This window comes from Brassica napus, chromosome C5, assembly GCF_020379485.1.
Source record: "Brassica napus cultivar Da-Ae chromosome C5, Da-Ae, whole genome shotgun sequence".
NCBI classification, from domain to species: domain Eukaryota; kingdom Viridiplantae; phylum Streptophyta; class Magnoliopsida; order Brassicales; family Brassicaceae; genus Brassica; species Brassica napus.
Window position 1 is genome coordinate 30,154,905 of NC_063448.1, and position 19,905 is coordinate 30,174,809.

Consider the following 19,905-nt stretch of genomic DNA (forward strand, 5'->3'; position numbering starts at 1 on the left):
GCATATCTGCATGGGACCAAGCGAAGCAGTTGGAGTTAGACCTGAAGTGTATTAACTTACTTCTTAGTCCTTCGGTCAGCTTGGAGCTAATCTTGAGATGTCGGGTCTGGTCTCCTTTGATTAATGGCACGTAATCCATTTCTTCTACCTCCGGTTCCTCGGTGTGACGAGCCGGAGGCTTTCTCTATAATTGCTATAAGACCTTGGTCTTTCCCTTCAAGGTAGTCTGGTAGCAGGAGCGAGAGTACTCTTGATCCCCTCTGATTGCCCTTATGCCCCAGGGCGTAGGGAATTTCACCATCTGGTGAAGAGTCAAAGGGACGGCTTCCATGCCGTGAATCCAAGGCAGCCCCAAGATCATATTGTAGGATGAATCGCAGTCAACAACAAGGAACTTGGTTGACATGTTGATCCCTTCAGCGTACACCGGGAGGGTCACCTCTCCGGCGGTCTTCTTGACTTCTTCGCTGAACCCTATGAGTGGGGTTATCCTCAGAGTTAGAGCGCTTTCCTCCAGACCCAGTTCCTTGTATGCGGCCTGGAAGATGATGTTGTTGGAGCTTCCATTATCTACCAGCATCCTTTTCACCAGGCAGTTCGCTACAGTAAGCGATATGACCAGGGCGTCATTATGTGGGGTGAGAACCTTTTCCTGCTCCTTGGCCGTGAAACTTATTTCGCCTGTACCCAGGAGCAGGCGTTTCGGCTTGGCTGCCTTTAGGCCGTGCTTGGCGTTCCAAGTGCTCTTCTTTGCGGCTGCGTGGCTTATGGCGCTGATCTCCGAATAGCCCGATATGACATGTATCACTCGGTCCTGTCGAGGTGGCGAGACGGGAGCAGCTTCAGTGGTCTTTCCTGTTGTCTCCTTGCTTAGATGGCTCTTGGCCTTCTCGGAAAAGAACTCCCTGAGGGGTCCTTTCTTAAGCAACTCGTTGACCTCGATCTTCAGTGCGACGCAGTCCTCCGTTTTGTGACCGAGGTCTCGGTGGACTTCGCACCAAAGACCAGGGTTCCGGATAGAATCGGGTGCTTTCATCTTCTGAGGCCACTTGACCTGTTGGCCCATCTGCCTCAGAACATGGATCAGCTCCGACCTTGAGATGGAGAGGTGAGAGATGTATGGCCACGTGGACACTGCAATCCCTTCTGCCTTCTCGATCGGCCGGTTCTGGTATCTTCCCCGGTTTCGATTCCCGGAGTCCCTGGCTGGTCTTTGAGAGGGTTTCTCGTCTTGCTCGGTTCGGTCTGATCTGATCGCCTTGGGATCTTGGTTTTGCTACGCCTTAGCGCGACTGGCGACATCTTCCTCCCATTTTACCTGCGCCCAAGCTCGAGACTGGACGTCTTATAGAGGTCCCTGTCGGGGGAGCAGGCCTCTCTTGAAGGCAGAGATGGCAGTGGGGATGCTGCACTCGGGAATAGCCACCTTCTCTTGATTGAAGCAGGCTATGTAACCTCGCAGGGGTTCCACCCGGTGTTTGAGGATTTCGTAGAGGCCATCCGAGGTTTTCTCTAGGTCCCTGCTACTGGCAAATTGTTCCACGAACTTATCGCTGAGAATCGCGAAGGAGGCTATGGACCTTGAGGGTAGGTGGATGTACCATTGCAGAGCGGGTCCGGTCAGGGTTGAGCCGAATCCTTTACACATGGTAGCTTCACACGACTCCTTTGGGAGTGCTACGGCGAGCATCCTTTGTCTGTATTGGGCGACGTGATCGTCCGGATTGTTAGTACCGTCATACGCCTTTATGCTGGAGAAGGACAACTTCCTGGGTATCTCGATGAAGGTGATCTCATCCGTGAAAGGAGTGTTGGCATAAGAGTCGGGTTTGCTCTTCCGAATGGGGGAATCTACCCCTGGGAGCCTCTCTACCATGGACTGCATGGCATCGAGCCTCTTGGAGAAAATCGCTCCAAGTAAGCGACCATAGGAGACTCCGCTTTTGTTGCTCCCTCGGGTGCTTCCTTATCGGGTTTCGGCTCAGATTCGCCGTCCTCTACGTCATATGTCTGAGCATCCTTAGCCTTTTCGCGCGTTGATGTGTCCCCTTGCGGCGCCATAGGTGAGAGGTTCAGACCCGTTCCAGAGTTAGGTGTTTCTAGAGTCGGCATGGGCCGGATCTGAGCCTGGAACCGACGCTTCTTGTTATTTGTCGTGTTGATGGCTTAGTTCTCGTCTCAGAGGTTCAGAATCTCCGATTCGAGCTGGCTGAGGTTCTCGGCTCTCTGCTCCAGTTGCTTGGAGTGTTTGTTGAGATTCTCCTTCAAGCTATGGACTTCCAAGGAGAGCTCAGGATTAGTCTCCTCTCGAGTTTTATGTAGCTCGGTTACTTGACTTTGCAGACTATCGAGTTGCCTCTGGAGTTAGTCTTCTCTTGGGGTAGCTTCGGGCAGCTCGTTCTACTCATCCACCGCCATTATCACATAGTTTAGATTACTCCCCTCCTTCTAGCGCCAAACTGTTAGGGGATTTTTGTGTAGGATCTTTGTGAGCACTACGGTACGATGGACAAGGTTGGTATTCGTATAGTATTATAAGTAAGAAGGTAGAAAGAGACGTTTTATAGATCAAAGAGCTGGAACTACAACAGTTTTTGAGTAAGACTAGGTATGTTTGGCCTCTGCTCTGCAAGTTCATGCACCTGAGATACAAAAGGGCTAGGAGAGAGAATCAGTAACTAGATATAAGAAAAATAAGACTTAGTCTCAAGTAAGGACCAAATCTTAATGTCAAAATCAACTTAAAATTGGCAACGGCGCCAAATTTGAAATGGACTTTTCATGGGTCCAAGATTCAAATCAAAGTAGTATTTTAGATGTCAAGCCATTTCTAAGTGTTTCAATTCAAAGAGAATTCAGGTTCATACTTAAGCTAAATGCATTCAATGTAATGAAGTGGTTTGATTAAGCTAACAAGACTTTAACACAATTTACTAGCAACTTTCAAGCAATGGATAAAAGAGGAGTCATGGGTGGCAAAGATTCAATCAACACATTCCCCTAAGTCTAGATAACAATTCTAAGCAAGTTCTTTGCCAAGACAAAAGCTCATTTACTCTCATTGATCAAACATCAAATTCTTTTGGTTTGTGCCAATCAAGCAATCATTAAGAACAGATCATTCAACTTTCTAAACTCCCCTAACATCAAATGCCTTTGGTAGGGTAAGCTAAGAGCACGTTGAGTTGGCTCTGACATTTCATCGAACACCTTCCGGGCAATGAAATGTCTGGATTTCCATTCTAAAATGGTCAACTCTAGATTAGCATTAAGATCACTCAATCAAGCAAGAAGCATATTAATCTACTCTAAACATTCTAGATCATCACTTAATCATCCTAATCATCCTAACCCATGAATCCAAAGGTGACTACTCACTCAATATCATGGTAGACATTAAATTATTAGTTGATCTAAGTCTAAACATGATTAATGATTCAAGGAATCAAGCAATCACAAAAGATAATGATCAAGATTAGATCTTTCACCTAAAAGTGGCTTTTGATCAGATAGAAAACAAGATAATCTCTAAGATTAGGTTTACAATATATTTATAGTAGCTTAGAACACAAGGACAAAATGGTAAAATGCTCTGCTTCGGATGACGGACGTGCCCTGATTTCAGCCATGGCTGAAGCTTGCGGTTCACTCAGAAAACCTGTGACCATCTCACTGCCGCGATGGGCAGCCCGTGGCATCATCTAGTAAGACTCGTGGTCTTAGGCCGCGACCCCCTTTCGGCCGTGGTTGCAGTCCGTGGGATCATCTGGTAAGATTTGTAGTCTTAGGCCGCGGCCTCCTTTCAGCCGTGGTGTCAGCCCGTGGGATCCATACTGCACCATTCTTCACTCTTTTGAGCATCTTGTGATCAATTTTGCTCCAAAACCTGATTAACACTTCTCCAAACCTGAAAACACAGAAATGCAATGCAAATGGAACCTAAACAAACCTAAAATGCCTAAATGATCAATTTAAGAGCTAGAATGATGTTTAAAATCATATAAATACACAAGATATCAACTCCCTCAAACTTATCCTTTACTTGTACACAAGTAAACTTTCAAGGCAAAGGAGGAAGAGAGGTTTGAAGGTGGGGACTCATCACCAAAAGAAACTCTTCTTAGACATCAACATGATACCCTTGCATAATCATATCAAATAGCAAGAGCAAAGACTTTTTCCAACTCTAACTTCTCTAGGCCTATTTTAACTCTTTTGATCTCTAAACTCATCATCATGAATCCACAAACAAACAAATCAAACAACTCTCACATTCATTTAGCAAAATCGTAAGTGAATTCTTGGAAATGGTCAATTGGTCTAAGTCATTTGGTTTGTAAAGAAATGGCTAGAATGCATAGTGAATCAAGAGGCTTAAATGATTTCTTTTTAAGGTGACTTACTCTCAAAAACTTAGTAGCTTTGACATTATGCATAATATATCTAAGAAAAGGAGCAATTCATGCATACAATGCTCAATCTCCATTGTTCTACCCATCCCCTAAATATAATACAAGTTCTATCTTCAATTCCCAATGTCAAACTCTTTTTCACTCACCCAAAGCTCCAAGATCATTTAAAAGACTCTCTCCATTTGAATTCTTTGTTTCTTTTCTTTGTCTACTAGGGACTTCTCACTCTTCTCTTTACTTAAGCTCTCTCTTTCTTTGACTTTTACCCCTCACTTTGATATATATATAATTTTTTTTTATATATGGGGTTTTCAAAAAAAAAATTTATGCACTCTTGATCTCACTTCTTTTCTTTTTCACTCTTTTCAAACTATTCTCCTCACTTGTCCCTAGTGACTGATTTTCTTTTACTCTTTTTGTACACTCTTTAGCACTCTTTCTTTTCATTCCTTTTTCATACTTTTGTTCACACTCCCAAGAGCAAACTCTCAAATCAAACCCATCCCATCCTAGAAGCTAGACAATGTGAGTCTTATAGCTAGAAATAATGGAGACCAAGCATTTTCGTTCCAATTACTCTCAACATTATGCACATGCAAAGCTTTCCAAAAAGACCTCACTCAACAATTAATGATGGCTTGAAAGGAAGGAAGAGTTTAAGGAATGAACTACCACTTGAGTTGTCAAAAGATAGGTAGAAATGATAAAAATGGAGAGACAAACTCAAGTGTGTGTGAAGCCATGACTTAGCACTCAAGAGACCATAAGCAAGAAGCATTAAGTTCATTTAGTTCAATTAAGATGGAAGTTGGCTTCAAAGATGAGTAAGTTTCAACAATCAATGAGTTTCAAGAGGAGTTTTCAAGGCTCGAAGTCTACAAGTCTTTCAAAGGATGCTCAAGCTACTTGCCATGATTACAAAGGATATCAAATTGAGTTCTAAGCATGAGTTCTTTGCAAGGTAGGTTTAATCCTTGTCCCCTATGCATGATGCAATACTACATGCTCTAGACTCAATCCTAATGATGCAAATGAGACAAAAGATGAATCTACATGCTTGTTTTTATGATTTTCAAGTTTTTTTCAATTCTTTTTATTTTTATAATGCATAAATGTATCTACAATGCAAAGTATGAATCTACATGTTTTTTTTTTTTTTTGATTTTCTAATGCAATATCTATTAATAATGCATGACTCAAAGTTCAATCAAATGAACATTAGAAACTTGGTACCTCCCCCAAACTTGAATCACACAGTCTCTTGTGTGACTTAGAAGGAGAGAGATACCGAAAATAAATCAAAGCAGCAATAAAATCTATATGTACAAAGGTGGTTTGAGAAGTACCTCAAGGTTCGGTGAAACCGAGCGGATCGTCCGTGTCAGAAGTGGGAACGTATGGTGTTTCGTTGCCGGATTCATTAGGAGGGAGTTGTGGGACTGGATGTCGCTGCCTCCTTGGTTTGCGCTGACGAGGCTCGCGGAGAGAGGCTCGTGGTTCCTCATAATAGACCTCAGTAGCACTAGCATCTCCATGGTAGGAATGCCTATGAGTGTGAACCGACTCTTCTTCAACCGCGGTTCCATCATCTTCCATAGGATCATCTGTGGTGACTGGAGTAGAAGCTCGAGATCTTCTCGGTCTCATAGTCAAGTTCTTCAACTTCTTAGCCAAGTAGCTCACCGATTTCACCAATATCACCAATTTCGCGATTGTTCGATCCTGAAACTTATTCCCTCGCTGTAGTGACCTGATATATTTGTGTGGTTCGCGGAGTGGACCATCGGGAAGAGCTCCACTATAAGGTGGGAAGTTGTACCGAGAGCTACCATAGATGGGGCTTGGAGGCCTCTGTTCAGCTTGTTCTTCTTGCTGGGAATCATCAATAGCTTGCTTCTTCTTGCTCTTACTGATCTTTACTGGTATCTCATGAATCTCCGGGTTGTACAAAACTTCTTCAGGAAGATGAAACTTGATGTTGTCCCGCTCAACTAGTGATGTGATGCTTTGGTTTGGGAGAAAGGTCCTCGCAATCTCCTTGTTAGGGAGCTTATAGGAATATACCCATGAATTACCTACTCTTCCATCGAGGAACTCATGGTTAGTGAGAAAGGATTCATCCATCAACTCAAATCCAACATCAGCCTCGGGTGAAGGAACACTCTTTGCTTCCAAAAGTGGGGTGATGAGGCCTCCAATACTTAGCTCCGGTGACTGATCACGCTTCGTCCACGCCCAACGTTGGTAGTAGAGTAGACGTCTCACAAAAATCGCCACGATCCCTGGGTGTTCATTGTCGGCTCCACCATGTATCAAGCTCTTGTCCTCGAACACCTTTATCAACGGTTTAATCCCTATAATGAGGAATCTCAGCTCATCCTCAACTACTCTTCCTGATTCTCCCCGGGCGAATAAGGTGCTTGCCAATACCTTTTGAACATAGCAGAGAGCGGGGTTTTTGATGTCCTTGCTCTTATTACCCTTCGTATCATGACTTCTCGCCGCAATCATACTCCACAGACTTTCAATTTCTCCTCTGTAATGCCCTATCCTCGACTGACCCCTGTCCGGAAATCCCATGACCTCGCTGATCCTTTTGAAAGACATCTGATAAGTTTGTCTCCCAATTCGGAACTTGATGTGACCATGACCATCTACTGGATTCTCTTTGTTTAAGTGAAATGTAGCTTCAAGAGAAGAGAGGAACTGATATGTGGCCTGCTTGTACCCTGGTCTTTGCAAAGTCAACAACCACTTTAGCCCCATGTTCTCTAGTAGAAGCTTCACATCATCATAGATACCTAAACGCTGCAGCATATGAGAATCAGGATAGGCTGTAGGCATGAAGTCCATAGCCTTGAGGAGCCTAGAAATTTCTGATGGTGTTGGTGTCTTTTTCTCTGGTGCTCTCACTCTCTTCTTCTTTGGGGCTGGTACTTCTTCACTTTCAGACCCATGAGAAACTTCTTCTTCAATAGGATCCTCTCTCAGTATCTCTTTGTCTTTGCGACTCTTGGCTCGAGAGGAACTTGCATTTCCTCCTTCTCCACTTGTAGTCATTGAATTTTTCTTTGGCACATGAGATGGCTTTGGTATCTTATCACTTGTCATTCCCATGTTATATGCCTACAAAAGAGACACTTAAGAGGAGTGTGAGACAACCAAGCAAGAAAATATCATATTCAAATAACTCTTATGCTTTTTCAAAATTTTATGAAGCTCCATTCATTTAAGCATAGAAAAGAGTTATAACAATAATTTCAAGCTCCATGACAACACTCAACAACAACAAACAAGCAACATTCAACAAAGGTTCACAATAGAAATGTTAACATATTCTAAATCACCATCTTAAAGCATCAATTTGAGATTTCCTCTATATTTTTGAAAGTCTCCAATTCTCAAGAACTCAAACTTCAAAAATTTGCAATGAACACAAATTTAAGTTGAATTTTACCAGGATTTCTATTAATAAACAACTCATAAGACTTCTACTATCATTAGAACCAACAATCATCAATAAGATTCAAGTTCAAAGTAATTTCAAAATTTACTTCAAACCCTAGAATTTAAGAGGCATACCCTTGATTCTGAGGTTGATAATAGAGAAAATGAGTTATGGAAACTTAATTACTACGACAAACCCGTCAAATAGCAACAAGAATCACTAAATTTGATGAAGAATTGAGAAAGTTGAGTTCTTGAAGAACAATGGAGAGAATGGTGATGAACTAAGTGAAAAGAGAGTCAATTTCACGACTAAATGCAAGGGAGGAGAGTTGAAGTCCGGTTTAGAACTGGTTTAAATCGATATTGGTTCGATTTAAATGAGAAACCCGGTTACGTACCTGGGCCGCGGGCATCGTACCACCGCGGGACGTGGTCGCGACAGAGGGGATAAGGCCACGATTTCACTTCGCGCGGGCTATGGTCGCGAGATCTTCTGGTGATTTGTCGTCAGATGAACGCGGGTACTCCTGAGCCGCGGGGTTTTAGTCGCGGTCTTGATTTTTGTCGACAATTTTCAAAGTCTCGCCGCGGGCTACATATGTCGTGGGAGGTGAGGCGTGGGATTCTCTGGTACATTCATCGAGTATAGACCGCGGGTACGTCTTTGGCGCGGGATAGAGGGCGCGGGGTACTGATTTTTGTCGTCATTTTTCGAAGACTTGCCGCCGTCTTCACATGACGCGATCTTGTGGCGCGGGATGGCGCTTTTCCTCGTGAAATCTTCACAACTCACCACGGGCTCATCATGTCGCGGGGGTGAGGCGCGGTATCATCTGGCTGTTTCGTCGAGATAGGACCACGGGTCGACTTTTGTCGTGGTTGCAGGCCGTGGGATATCTTTATCATAAACCTGACTTGATTGAGCACTTGGTAGTACAAACCTGTCATCTAGAAACATAGAAACATCAACAAGAACAAAATAATTCAAAGAAAATATATACAAGGATAGTCATGGGACTTCCTCCCAAGTGAGCTTGTTTTAAGTCTCTAGCTTGACTTTCTTTCTTTTTGGCTAGGCGGGAATAGGATCGGAGAGTGGAACCAAGATTCCCTTCTCCTCTGTTGTGGTTCCCATGTAGAGCTTAACTCTTTACCCATTCACTGTAAAGTCTCCACCATTTTTGTTCCATAACACAATTGCTCCATATGGCCTAACTTTCTTGATCTTGAGAGGACCGGACCATCTTGACTTGAGCTTTTGATATCACTCAAATTACCCTAAGGAGTGAATTACTCCCTCAAATAAGAGGTTCGGATGTAGTACTTAGGGATCGAATCCACAGAGACTCTAGGATTACACAATAGATTATGGTCTTGAAATAAATCTAGATTAATTGGTTTATAAGTTTTAAAGCAGTAAATGGATTGGTGAGCAAGTTTATTACTCGATTGATTTGTTTTGAGTTTGTTAACAGTTGGGAGAAATAGCTAGATTCAGGTATATTCTCAGGTATGATGAGTAAAACTAAATTTGGGTTTTTAGGGGTTTATTGATATTAATTGTTCTTGAATTCAAACTAAGATATAATCAATCTGATTATCTAATCTGGATCTCGGATTTTAACTCTCGTATGTTAATCACGAGAAAGTGTCGATCGATAATTCGTTATGAATATCGATCGATACATCTTTCAAAATATCGATCGATACATCTTTCAAAATATCGATTGACAGGGCTATCGTTGCGTCGATCGATACTTCTTCCAGAAAGCCTTACGGACAGGTTTGATTTGTATTCTCTAACTCACTAGATAAATTCTCGTCTGTATCTAGTCAGTTAGATCATACTAGTTATTTTCAGGTATTGAGTCAAGCAATGGCTTGATCTTAATTAATCCTAAGATCTATGTTTTATGGTTTATCAACCCTAAACTTAGTAGTAAGAACAACTAGATGAAGAACTAATTAAATCACCGTACTAACATTTTAAGCTAGCAATACATATATCAACCTTAAGAGAAACCTAAATCTAAAAGTGAAATTACTCAGACATATTCATAAAAGACATGGTTATGATTGTCTGAATAATATTGCAATAGATAAATACACAGAATAGAGTAAAGAAACAAAGGGAGTTCAAGATCTTCCCTCTCTCAAGGTGTAAAGATCTCTCTCTCTCTAATCCTAAGCACTCTCTCTCTAGAATAGTATGAAGCATAGCCGTCAACAACGGCTTAGAAAACAGTAAAATAGGGTTTCAGTTCGTCCAGGGGTATATTGGTAATATGTGGTGACTTCTGGGCCTAAATTAGTCACGAAACAGGCTTGTCCTGTTTTCTGGGATCACTGTCGACCGACACCAATGATGCAATATCGATCGACAGTCCTTCATTTCCTCGACAGCTCCCTCTCGCGAGGCAGACTGACCACTCTTCAGTAAAACAGGCATAACTTCTGCTGCAGGATGCTGATTGACCTCAAACCGGTGGCGTTGGAAATATAACTCAAAGATCTATTTTGTGTCAAAGGATGGGCTCAATATAACAATGGGAATCTCTCCATCCATAGCTAAACATCTGATGCGTCTGTGCAGTTCTACACCTCAAAAGGCTCCAAAATCACCATATTTCTCGAGAACGCACCTGAACCTGTAAATACTTTAAATAGACTCTATATAGTAGTAAATATATATTATTACACTTATATATCATGGCTGAAAGTGGGTCAACTCCATGGTATATCAGCTTTCCGGGAAACAACTTTAGTCTAGAGTTGTAGAGAAGCATTTGATCTCCAGCACAGAACTCTCTCTTCAAGATCTTCTTGTCATGAAAAGCTTTGGTTTTCTCCTTGTAGATCCTTTAGTTCTCAAAATCATCAAGTCTAATCTCATCAAGCTCATTGAGTTGGAGAAGTCTCTTCTCCTTGGCACTCTTGATGTCAAAGTTCAACAACTTTACAGCCAACAATGCCTTGTACTCAAGTTCCACTGGTAGATGACAAGCCTTTCCATACACAAGGTTGAAAGGAGTGGTTCCCAAAGGTGTCTTGTAAGCTGTCTTATATGCCCAAAGTGCATCATCTAGCTTGATAGACCAATCCTTTCTTGTAGTTCCCACAGTTTTCTCCAAAATAGACTTGATTTCTCTGTTGGAGATCTCAACTTGACCACTTGTTTGAGGATGGTAAGGGGTTTTAACCTTATGCTTCACACCATTCTTCTTGAGGAGATTCTCAAACAGCTTGTTGATGAAATGAGATCCTCCATCACTGATCACAACTCTTGGAACTCCAAATCTTGGAAAGATGGTGCTCTTGAACATCTTGAGCACCACTCTAGAATCATTGGTGGGACTTGCTACAGCTTCCACCCACTTGGAGACATAGTCAACAGCTACGAGGATGTACTTGTTGCCAAAAGATGATGGGAATGGTCCCATGAAATCAATACCCCACACATCAAACACCTCCACTTCTAGAATTGGGTTTTGAGGCATCTCATTCCTTTTGGTGATGTTCCCTCTCCTTTGGCATGAATCACACTTAAAAACAAAGTCTTGAGTGTCCTTGAACATATGAGGCCACCAAAACCCAGCTTGTATAACCTTGGAAACTGTCTTGAAAGTAGCAAAATGACCTCCATAGGATGATCCATGACAGTGTGTAAGGATCCCATTAACTTCTTCTTTAGCTACTACTCTTCTATAGAGTTGATCTCTACAAAGTATGTAGAGGTAAGGCTCATCTCAATAGTATCTCTTCACATCTTTGTAGAACTTCTTCTTGGCATATCCCTCAAGACCCAATGGCTCTCTTCCACAAGCTAAGTAGTTCACCAAATCAGCATACCAAGAACCTTTCTCTTCAGTTGCCTTCACCTCTTCAAGCATCTTTCCAATTTCACAAACTGCTACTACTGCTCTTATAGCCATGATCTGTTCTTCTGGAAGCCCTTCATCAATGGGGATCCCACACTCAATCTTCAGTCTAGACAAGTGATTAGCTACACCATTCTCAACTCATGGCTTGTCTTTGATCTCAGGATCAAACTCTTGTAGCAGCAGGATCCACCTCAACAGTTTTGGCTTAGCATCCTTCTTGGCCAAAAGGTGTCTCAATGCAGCATGATCAGTGTAAACTATGACTTTTGACCCAACCAAATAGCTTATGAACTTCTCAAAGGCATAGACAATGGCTAGCAGCTCCTTCTCAGTTGTAGCACACTTCATTTGGGCTTCATCAAGAGTTCTACTTGCATAGTAGATCACATGAGTCTTCTTGTCTTTCTTTTGACCAAGGACAGCTCCCACAGCATAGTTACTAGCATCACACATGATATCAAAGGGAAGATCCCAATCTGGTGGCTGTACAATGGGGGAACTAATCAGCTTGTCCTTCAACTTCTTGAATGCTTCTAGACACTCCACATCAAAGTTGAATGCAGCCTCCTTGCATAGAAGATTAGTCAATGGTCTAGCTATCATGGAGAAGTCTTTGATGAATCTTCTATAGAATCCGGCATGACCAAGGAAGCTTCTAATGTCTTTCACTGTCTTTGGCGGAGCTAACCCAACCATCACATCAATCTTGGCATTGTCCACCTCAATCCCCTTTTCTGAAATCTTGTGTCCAAGCACAATCCCTTCTTTAACCATGAAGTGACACTTCTCCCAGTTCAGCACAAGCTTGGTGTCCTCACGTCTCTTTAGGACCCTGCAAAGATTGGACAAACAAGCAAAAAACGAAGATCCATAGACAGAGAAGTCATCCATAAACACCTCCACAACATCCTCTATAAGATCAGAGAAAATAGACATCATGCATCTTTGGAAAGTGGCTGGAGCATTACATAGCCCAAATGGCATCCTTCGATAAGCAAAGGTACCATAAGGGCATGTGAATGTTGTTTTCTCTTGATCATTTGGATGTATGGAGATTTGGAAGAATCCTGAATATCCATCAAGAAAACAATAAGAGGGATGATTTGCAAGTCTCTCTAGCATTTGATCAATGAATGGCAATGGAAAATGATCATTTCTAGATGCTGAGTTAAGTTTTCTATAATCTATGCACATCCTATGTCTTGTTATTGTTCTTGTTGGTATTTGTTCATCCTTATCTTTTTAACCACAGTAATTCCACCCTTCTTTAGGACAACATGCACAGGAGACACTCATTTGCTATCTGAAATAGGGTAGATCACACCTGCATCTAGGAGTTTTAGAATCTCTTTCTTAACAACATCTTTCAAGTTGGGATTCAAACTTCTTTGATGTTCTATAGAAGTCATAGATTCATCCTCTAGATGTATCCTATACATGCATAAAGAAGATGATATCCCTTTAATATCATCTAGTGAGTAGCATATTGTCTTTCTATACTTTTTAAGTTCATTCAAAAGTTTAGACAATTCAATTTCATTCAGTTCACTACTCACAATGACATGATATGTCTCATTAGGTCCAAGAAAGGCATACCTTACACCAAGAAGAAGAGGTTTAAGCTCCACTTTTGGTGCTTTGAGTTCACTCCAATAATCTTCTTGGAGGTTCTCTTGTTGATCAATTGAGGCAGCATGCTAAACTTCTTGTGGAAGCTCTATGAAGTTGTCTTCTCTAATTTTCTCCTTGTGGTAGTCTAGCTTCCTCACATACCTTGCACTCTCCTCATCTTCTATCAATTGAGTCTCTCTATCAACTGTAAGGGCATGTTGAAGAGAGTCCTCAATAGCCAATTCCTCCAATTACTCTTTAGGTAGAGCTTCCATCTCCTCAATGTAGAATGCTTGGCTTTGGATAGTGGGTTTCTTCATCACTTCCTTGATGTCAAAATGTAGGATTTTCCCTTTGTCAAGATGAAGATCAATCTTCCCTTCCTTAACATTCACAACAGCTCCTGCTGTAGCCAAGAAAGGTCTCCCTAATATCAAAGGATCTGTTGGTTCTTCATCCATCTCTAACACCACAAAATCTGTAGGATTCTCACAGTTTTCAACCATAACAGGGAGATCTTCTAGGATACCAGTGGAAATCTTCACTGAGCGATCAGCTAGCACAAGAGAAAGTCTACACTTCTTGTATTGTGTAAACCTAAGCCTTTTAGCAATGGATAGAGGCATAAGGCTCACACTTGCTCCCAAATCACAAAGACACTTCTCAAAAGCCAATTGCCCAATGGCACAAGGTAGAGTGAAGCTTCCAAGATCTTCAAGCTTCTTGGGGATGGTTAGTCGTTGGATTATGGCACTACATTCATGGGTGAGAACCACCATCCCTTTCATCTCTTTCTTCTTCTTAGTCACAACATCTTTTAGGAACTTGTTGTATTGAGACACTAGCATGAAGGCATCAATAATGGGCATAGTGATCTGAACCTCACTCATTTGCTTCTCAAACAAGGCCTTGTATTGCTCCAAAAGTTGTCTCTTGAATCTACCAGGGAAGGGAAGTTTTGCTTCATATGGAGGAGGAATGATTGGAGCTCCTTTTGATGAAGTAGCAGCTTCATTCTTGTTCACAACCTTCTTCTCTTCTCCAATCTTTCCTTTTCCTTTAGCTTCAACTATCTTCTCCAAGGTCTCTTCATTGGTTTTCTCATCCACAATAACCACATCATCATCCACATTGATGACCACCTCCCCATCTTGCTTCTCATTATCCCTAATGAGAGCTCTAGGAGGCAACCGTTTACCACTCCTAAGGGTTATGGATTTCATTGTCTCCTTGGGATTTTGCTCAGAAGTTCCGGGAAGTGATCCCATAGGACGTTTTGAGTTCAATCTGGCACTATTGGCAAAACAATTATGGAGGCTAGTTCAATTTCCTGACTCTTTAGTTGCCCGGGTCTTGAGGGGAAGATACTATTGATTGAGTTCACCACTCAGAGTAAACTCTGCTAGCAGCCCATCGTATGTGTGGACTAGCATTTCTGCTGCAAGGAAGTTTTTATTACTGGAATCAGGCATAAGATACATTCAAGTTATGAAGTGAAGGTGTGGGAGGATCCGTGGATTCCAACGACCCCTGCGAGACCAGCTATCCCTGTAGCACAAGTTATGCATCCTAATATGAGAGTTAGCGATCTCATTAATCAGGTATCGAAGGATTGGGATGTTAGTCTATTGGAGAACTATATCAATCTTGATGACATACCACTTATAAGGAGTTTGGCCATAAGCTCAACTCATCGTCGTGACACATTCTGCTGGAACTACACAAGGAATGGCCAATACACGGTTAAATCAGGATATTGGGTGGCACATAATTTATTAAAGACACAGGCGGAGAAGGAAGTCTTAGAGCCGAGTATCACTAAGCTTCAAGCCTTTGCTTGGAAGTTAAAGGTGCCTAAGAAGATTTGTCATCTTATATGACAATTGTTAACTGGTCATGTGGCAGTAACGCGGAACTTAAAAAGACGCAATATGAGGTGTGATAACTACTGCCCAAAATATGGAGAACTAGAAGAATCTGTAACCCATGCCATATTCGAATGCCCGCCAGCTCTACAAGTTTGGTCCTTATCATCAACTCCAACAAGCCCAGATATATTTCCAGTACCAAGCGTCTACACAAATATGGATTACCTATTCTGGAGGAAAAACAGCATTATCGAGCCAGAACAAGACATGGATCCTTATCCCTGGATAATCTGGTATATTTGGAAGGTTAGGAATGACAAACTTTTCAGGGGGATAGACAGAGATCCTTTGGAGCTAGTTCGACATGCAGAAAGTGAATGTCAAGCCTGGTTTGATGCGAACGAAGTAGTACAGCCAGTGGTAAAAGATAACAATACTGAAGAACCCCAAGTCATAAGATTGGGTAATATTTGCTTGTTAGATAGATCTTGGACAGCCTCTACCCACTTTAGTGGATGTGGATGGGTCTGGATGGACAGTGGTGGGAACATTCAACTTATCGGGACAAGAAATTTCACTCGACGCGAATCAGTCTTGCATTCGGAAGTAGAAGCACTGCGATGAGCAATGGAGAACATGCTTCAACATTCAACATGCCAGAGCTTCGGGACAGACTGTATGGAGCTGATTGCAATGATAAAGGATAGAGACGCTATAGATATGCTTCCCGGATTTCAACATCATTCATGTTCCACGAACGCGCAATCAGATTTCAAACTTTTTAGCTAAGACCGCTAGATTTTTCTATAGGGAGTTATATTTTATTGGTTGTTTTATTCCAGTCTGGTTATCCAAACCCCCCGAAGTGAGTAATAGAAAGGCCTTTTGAAAATAATAATAATAGTATAGATAAGTTTATTATCTGTCACAAAAGGGCCTTAATTTACTGGAGCCCATTAAAAGAGTTCAAGTCCCACATTCGACAAGGAAAAAAAAAAAAGATTCCACCTGATAAGAATGTCTATCAGCTTTTGACATTTGGACCAGAGGGGAGTGGACCCCCGCTATCACTCTCAGTTTCAAAAATATTCAACCAACAAGACAATTCAACCTATCCTACCCACTTTGTCCCAGCCTCGGTTATTATCTAACTCCTAAGAAGACACTCACCTACCTAACCCCACCACAGATCGCACAAATGGATTCTGCATCGTCCAAAACCAAAGTTTTAGCCCTCCCGCTTCACATCTTAGGCTTCAAGATCGATGAACTGTCTACAACACGTGTCACCGGTCGTCTTCCCGTTTCTAAAATCTGCTGTCAGGTTCTTTGTTCGTCCTCCTTCTTCAGTTTGATCATCAACCCTTTGGTTTCCCGATCACAGTTCTGAGAATTTTTCATTTTATTTCTTTCTCAAAAGCCTTTCAAGGTGTTACACGGTGGTGTATCTGCTTTGATCGCTGAGTCTTTAGCAAGTATAGGAGCTTACATGGCTACTAATCTCAAAAGGGTGGCTGGAATTCAACTCTCGATCAACCACTTAAAGAGTGCCGATCTTGGAGAAATTGTGTTCGCCCAAGCATCTCCTGTAAGCTCGGGGAGAACCATTCAGGTTTGGGAAGTCAAGCTTTGGAAGTCAAGAAAAGAATCCCATAACAAAACGTTAATATCTTCCTCTAGAGTCACACTCCTCTGTAATCTTCCTACCCCTGGTCACGCCAAAAATGCATCGGACCCACTCAAAATGATCTCCAAATTGTAAACTACAAAGCTCTCCCTCTCTCTCTCCCTCTATATATATATATATGAATACGAGTCATTGTATTCTATCTTGCTAATCACTGTATTCTATCTTGTTAATGGTATTTTTAATTTTCACTTGTATGATCACTTATTATAAACATTTACCTTTAATTTTGATGATGATAGTAAGCTAAGAGTGGCAAAAAACCATCAGCTGTCGTTGTCCCTGATCTGCAAGTTCTACTTGAATATCAAACATATATCTTTCGGATATAGTTAAAGAAATTCCCAACTTCAGATATTAGTATTTTCATATTTTGGGTGTAAATGTTTTTTTTTTGTTCAACTTGGGTATAAATGTTAAGATTTCGGATATTAGTTAAAGAATAGCAAGTAGCATTCTTCTTTGATCACAACTATCTGATTTCCAGTTCACCTTATGTCAGTGGACATCCTGATAAAACTCATAAGGCTTGTTTTTTTTACAAATAAAAAAAAAAAAAAAACTCATAAGGCACAGAAGTCTTTATGTGTGGTCTATGAGTCATAGACTATGACATAAACCCTAACCTAATAATCTTTTACTCGCTATTTAAAGACTTCTATAGATAAATTTTTTTTTGGTACTATAGATAATTGAGAGAGCAAACAACTTTTTGATGGGTCATATTGAGAGCCGTTTGTCCACCGATCTAAGAGGATCCAGATTGTGATTTTGGTATCATTGGAAAATACACTACAAGAAAACGCGGAACATTCCGACAAACATTCCGATGGCAGCGAATTTGTCGGAACTTTCCGACGAAGTTCTGACCAAATACCGACGAAATGTATATTTTCCTGTTCGTCTGTATTTCGTCAGAAATTTCCGATGAGACTCCAACAAAACAAATGTTGTCGGTAAATTTCGACATAATTTCCACCACAATCCGAGGAACAAATATAATCGTTATGCGACCTTTTTAAATGTTTTGAATTTTTTATTTTCGTCGGTATATACCGACCACAATCCGAGGAAAGTATATATCTGTTACGCGACCTTTTTAAATGTTTTGAATTTTTTATTTTCATCGGAATTTCGTCGGTATGTACCGACGAAATTTTGACGGAAATTATTTAACTGACGGAATACCGACGAATATTATGACCGTTAAAAATTTCCGACGGCTTTTGACGGTTTGATGCTTTTCCGTCGGAATTCCGTCGGTTCTGTCTGCAGCTTTCCTTTATGAATACGTGCTCTCCCTCATTCCTCTCATTCACACATCATTCTCTCCTCACTCTCTTTACTATAAATCCAAAAAAAAAAATCATGTCTTCTGGAAATTATTATCGTTCGTGGATGGATAAACCTCATTTGGATCCAAACACCAACTTGCTTAGAGAAGAATACGCAGAAGGTGTTGAGAATTCATGAGGCTTGTTCAACAACAACTGGAAGCAAATACCGGTATGTTAAGATGTCCATGCTCTTCCTGCAATAATAATCGAATTTTAAAGGAATGGGATGTTTAGACTCATTTATATATGAGAGGGTTTACACGGAATTATAAGGTTTAGTATCTTCATGGGGAAAATGGTTATGAATATGGTAGTACTAGCGAACCTCAGCCTGTTGATAGGTTAGAAGAACCAAGAACAGATGTAGATTATGGTGTAGGTACTGAGCATATGGTAAATGATCACTATAGAGGGGAAGAACCCAATGCAGAATCGAGGAGATTTTTTTGATATGTTGGATCCAGGAAAACAGCCTTTGTATAAAGGTTGTAGAGATGGTCATTCACCTTTATCATCTGCAACTAGATTGATGAGTATTAAGACAGATTATAATTTGGCTGAAGAATGCATGGATGCGATTGCTGATTTTGTTAAAGGTGTTCTACCAGAGGATAATCTTGCACCTGGCTCATACTACGAGGTTCAGAAACTTGTAGCGGGTCTTTGTTTACCGTATCAAGTGATAGATGTATGTATCAACAACTGCATGATCTACTGACGAGAGGATGAGAACAGAGATAAATGCAAATTTTGTGGGAAACCTCGTTATCAGGATACGAGGGGAAGAGTTTTGGTGCCATTCAAAAAGATGTGGTATTTGCCTTTGACGGAAAGATTGAAGAGGTTGTAACAGTCCGAACGCACAGCCCAACCAATGAGATGGCATGCAGAGCACTCCACAAATGGTCAGATTAGACATCCTTAGATGCAAAAGCTTGGAAACATTTTCAATCAACATATCCAGAATTTGCCCAAGAGAGAAGAAATGTTTATCTTGGATTATGTACTGATGGTTTCAGCCCATTTGGAAAGCATGGAAGACAATATTTTCTATGGCCAGTGATTGTGACACCGTACAACTTACCGCCGAATTTGTGCATGCGACGAGTGTTTTTGTTTCTCTCCATTCTTGTCCCCGGGCCAGAGCATCCTAAGAGATCATTAGATGTGTTTCTTCAGCCACTGATATATGAGCTGCAACAGTTATGGGCGCATGGTGCTGAGACATACGATGTTTCGTGCAAAGAAAACTTTCAGATGAGGGCAGTACTTATGTGGACAATAAGTGATTTTCCCGCATATGGTATGTTATCTGGATGGACAACACATGGGAGGCTTTCATGTCCATATTGTCAAGATAGCACGGATGCTTTCCAACTAAAGCACGGAAGGAAAACGTGTTGGTTTGACTGTCACAGGAGATTTCTACCACCCGATCACCCATATCGTAGAAGTAGGACTTTATTTACGAAGAACAAGAAGGTGTTTGACAGTCCACCTGAAGAAGTTACTGGGAAAAATTTGCGGAAACAGCTAAGGGATTTTGGTGCAGAAAGGACGCCAGATGTAGGTGGACATGAAAATATTCGAGTCGACGCTGTTGGAGAACTACACAATTGGCACAAAAAGAGTATTTTCTAGGATCTTCCATACTCGGAG

General features: G+C 41.4%; 2 protein-coding genes across 2 annotated transcripts; one reads left to right on the top strand and one right to left on the bottom strand.

Moving 5' to 3' along the window:
- Positions 1–193: 193 nt before the first annotated feature.
- LOC106373400 lies at positions 194–1,066 on the bottom strand. The gene has a single exon (XM_013813574.2). The coding sequence runs from the start codon at positions 1,064–1,066 to the stop codon at positions 194–196; it is 873 nt and encodes a 290-aa protein (XP_013669028.2).
- A 15,154-nt stretch (positions 1,067–16,220) lies between these two features.
- LOC106374604 (1,4-dihydroxy-2-naphthoyl-CoA thioesterase 1) lies at positions 16,221–17,106 on the top strand. Its single transcript, XM_013814598.3, has 2 exons — positions 16,221–16,546; positions 16,643–17,106. Exons 1-2 carry the CDS (start codon positions 16,421–16,423, stop codon positions 16,982–16,984), a joined length of 468 nt encoding a protein of 155 aa, XP_013670052.1. The 5' UTR covers positions 16,221–16,420; the 3' UTR covers positions 16,985–17,106.
- Positions 17,107–19,905: the final 2,799 nt, after the last annotated feature.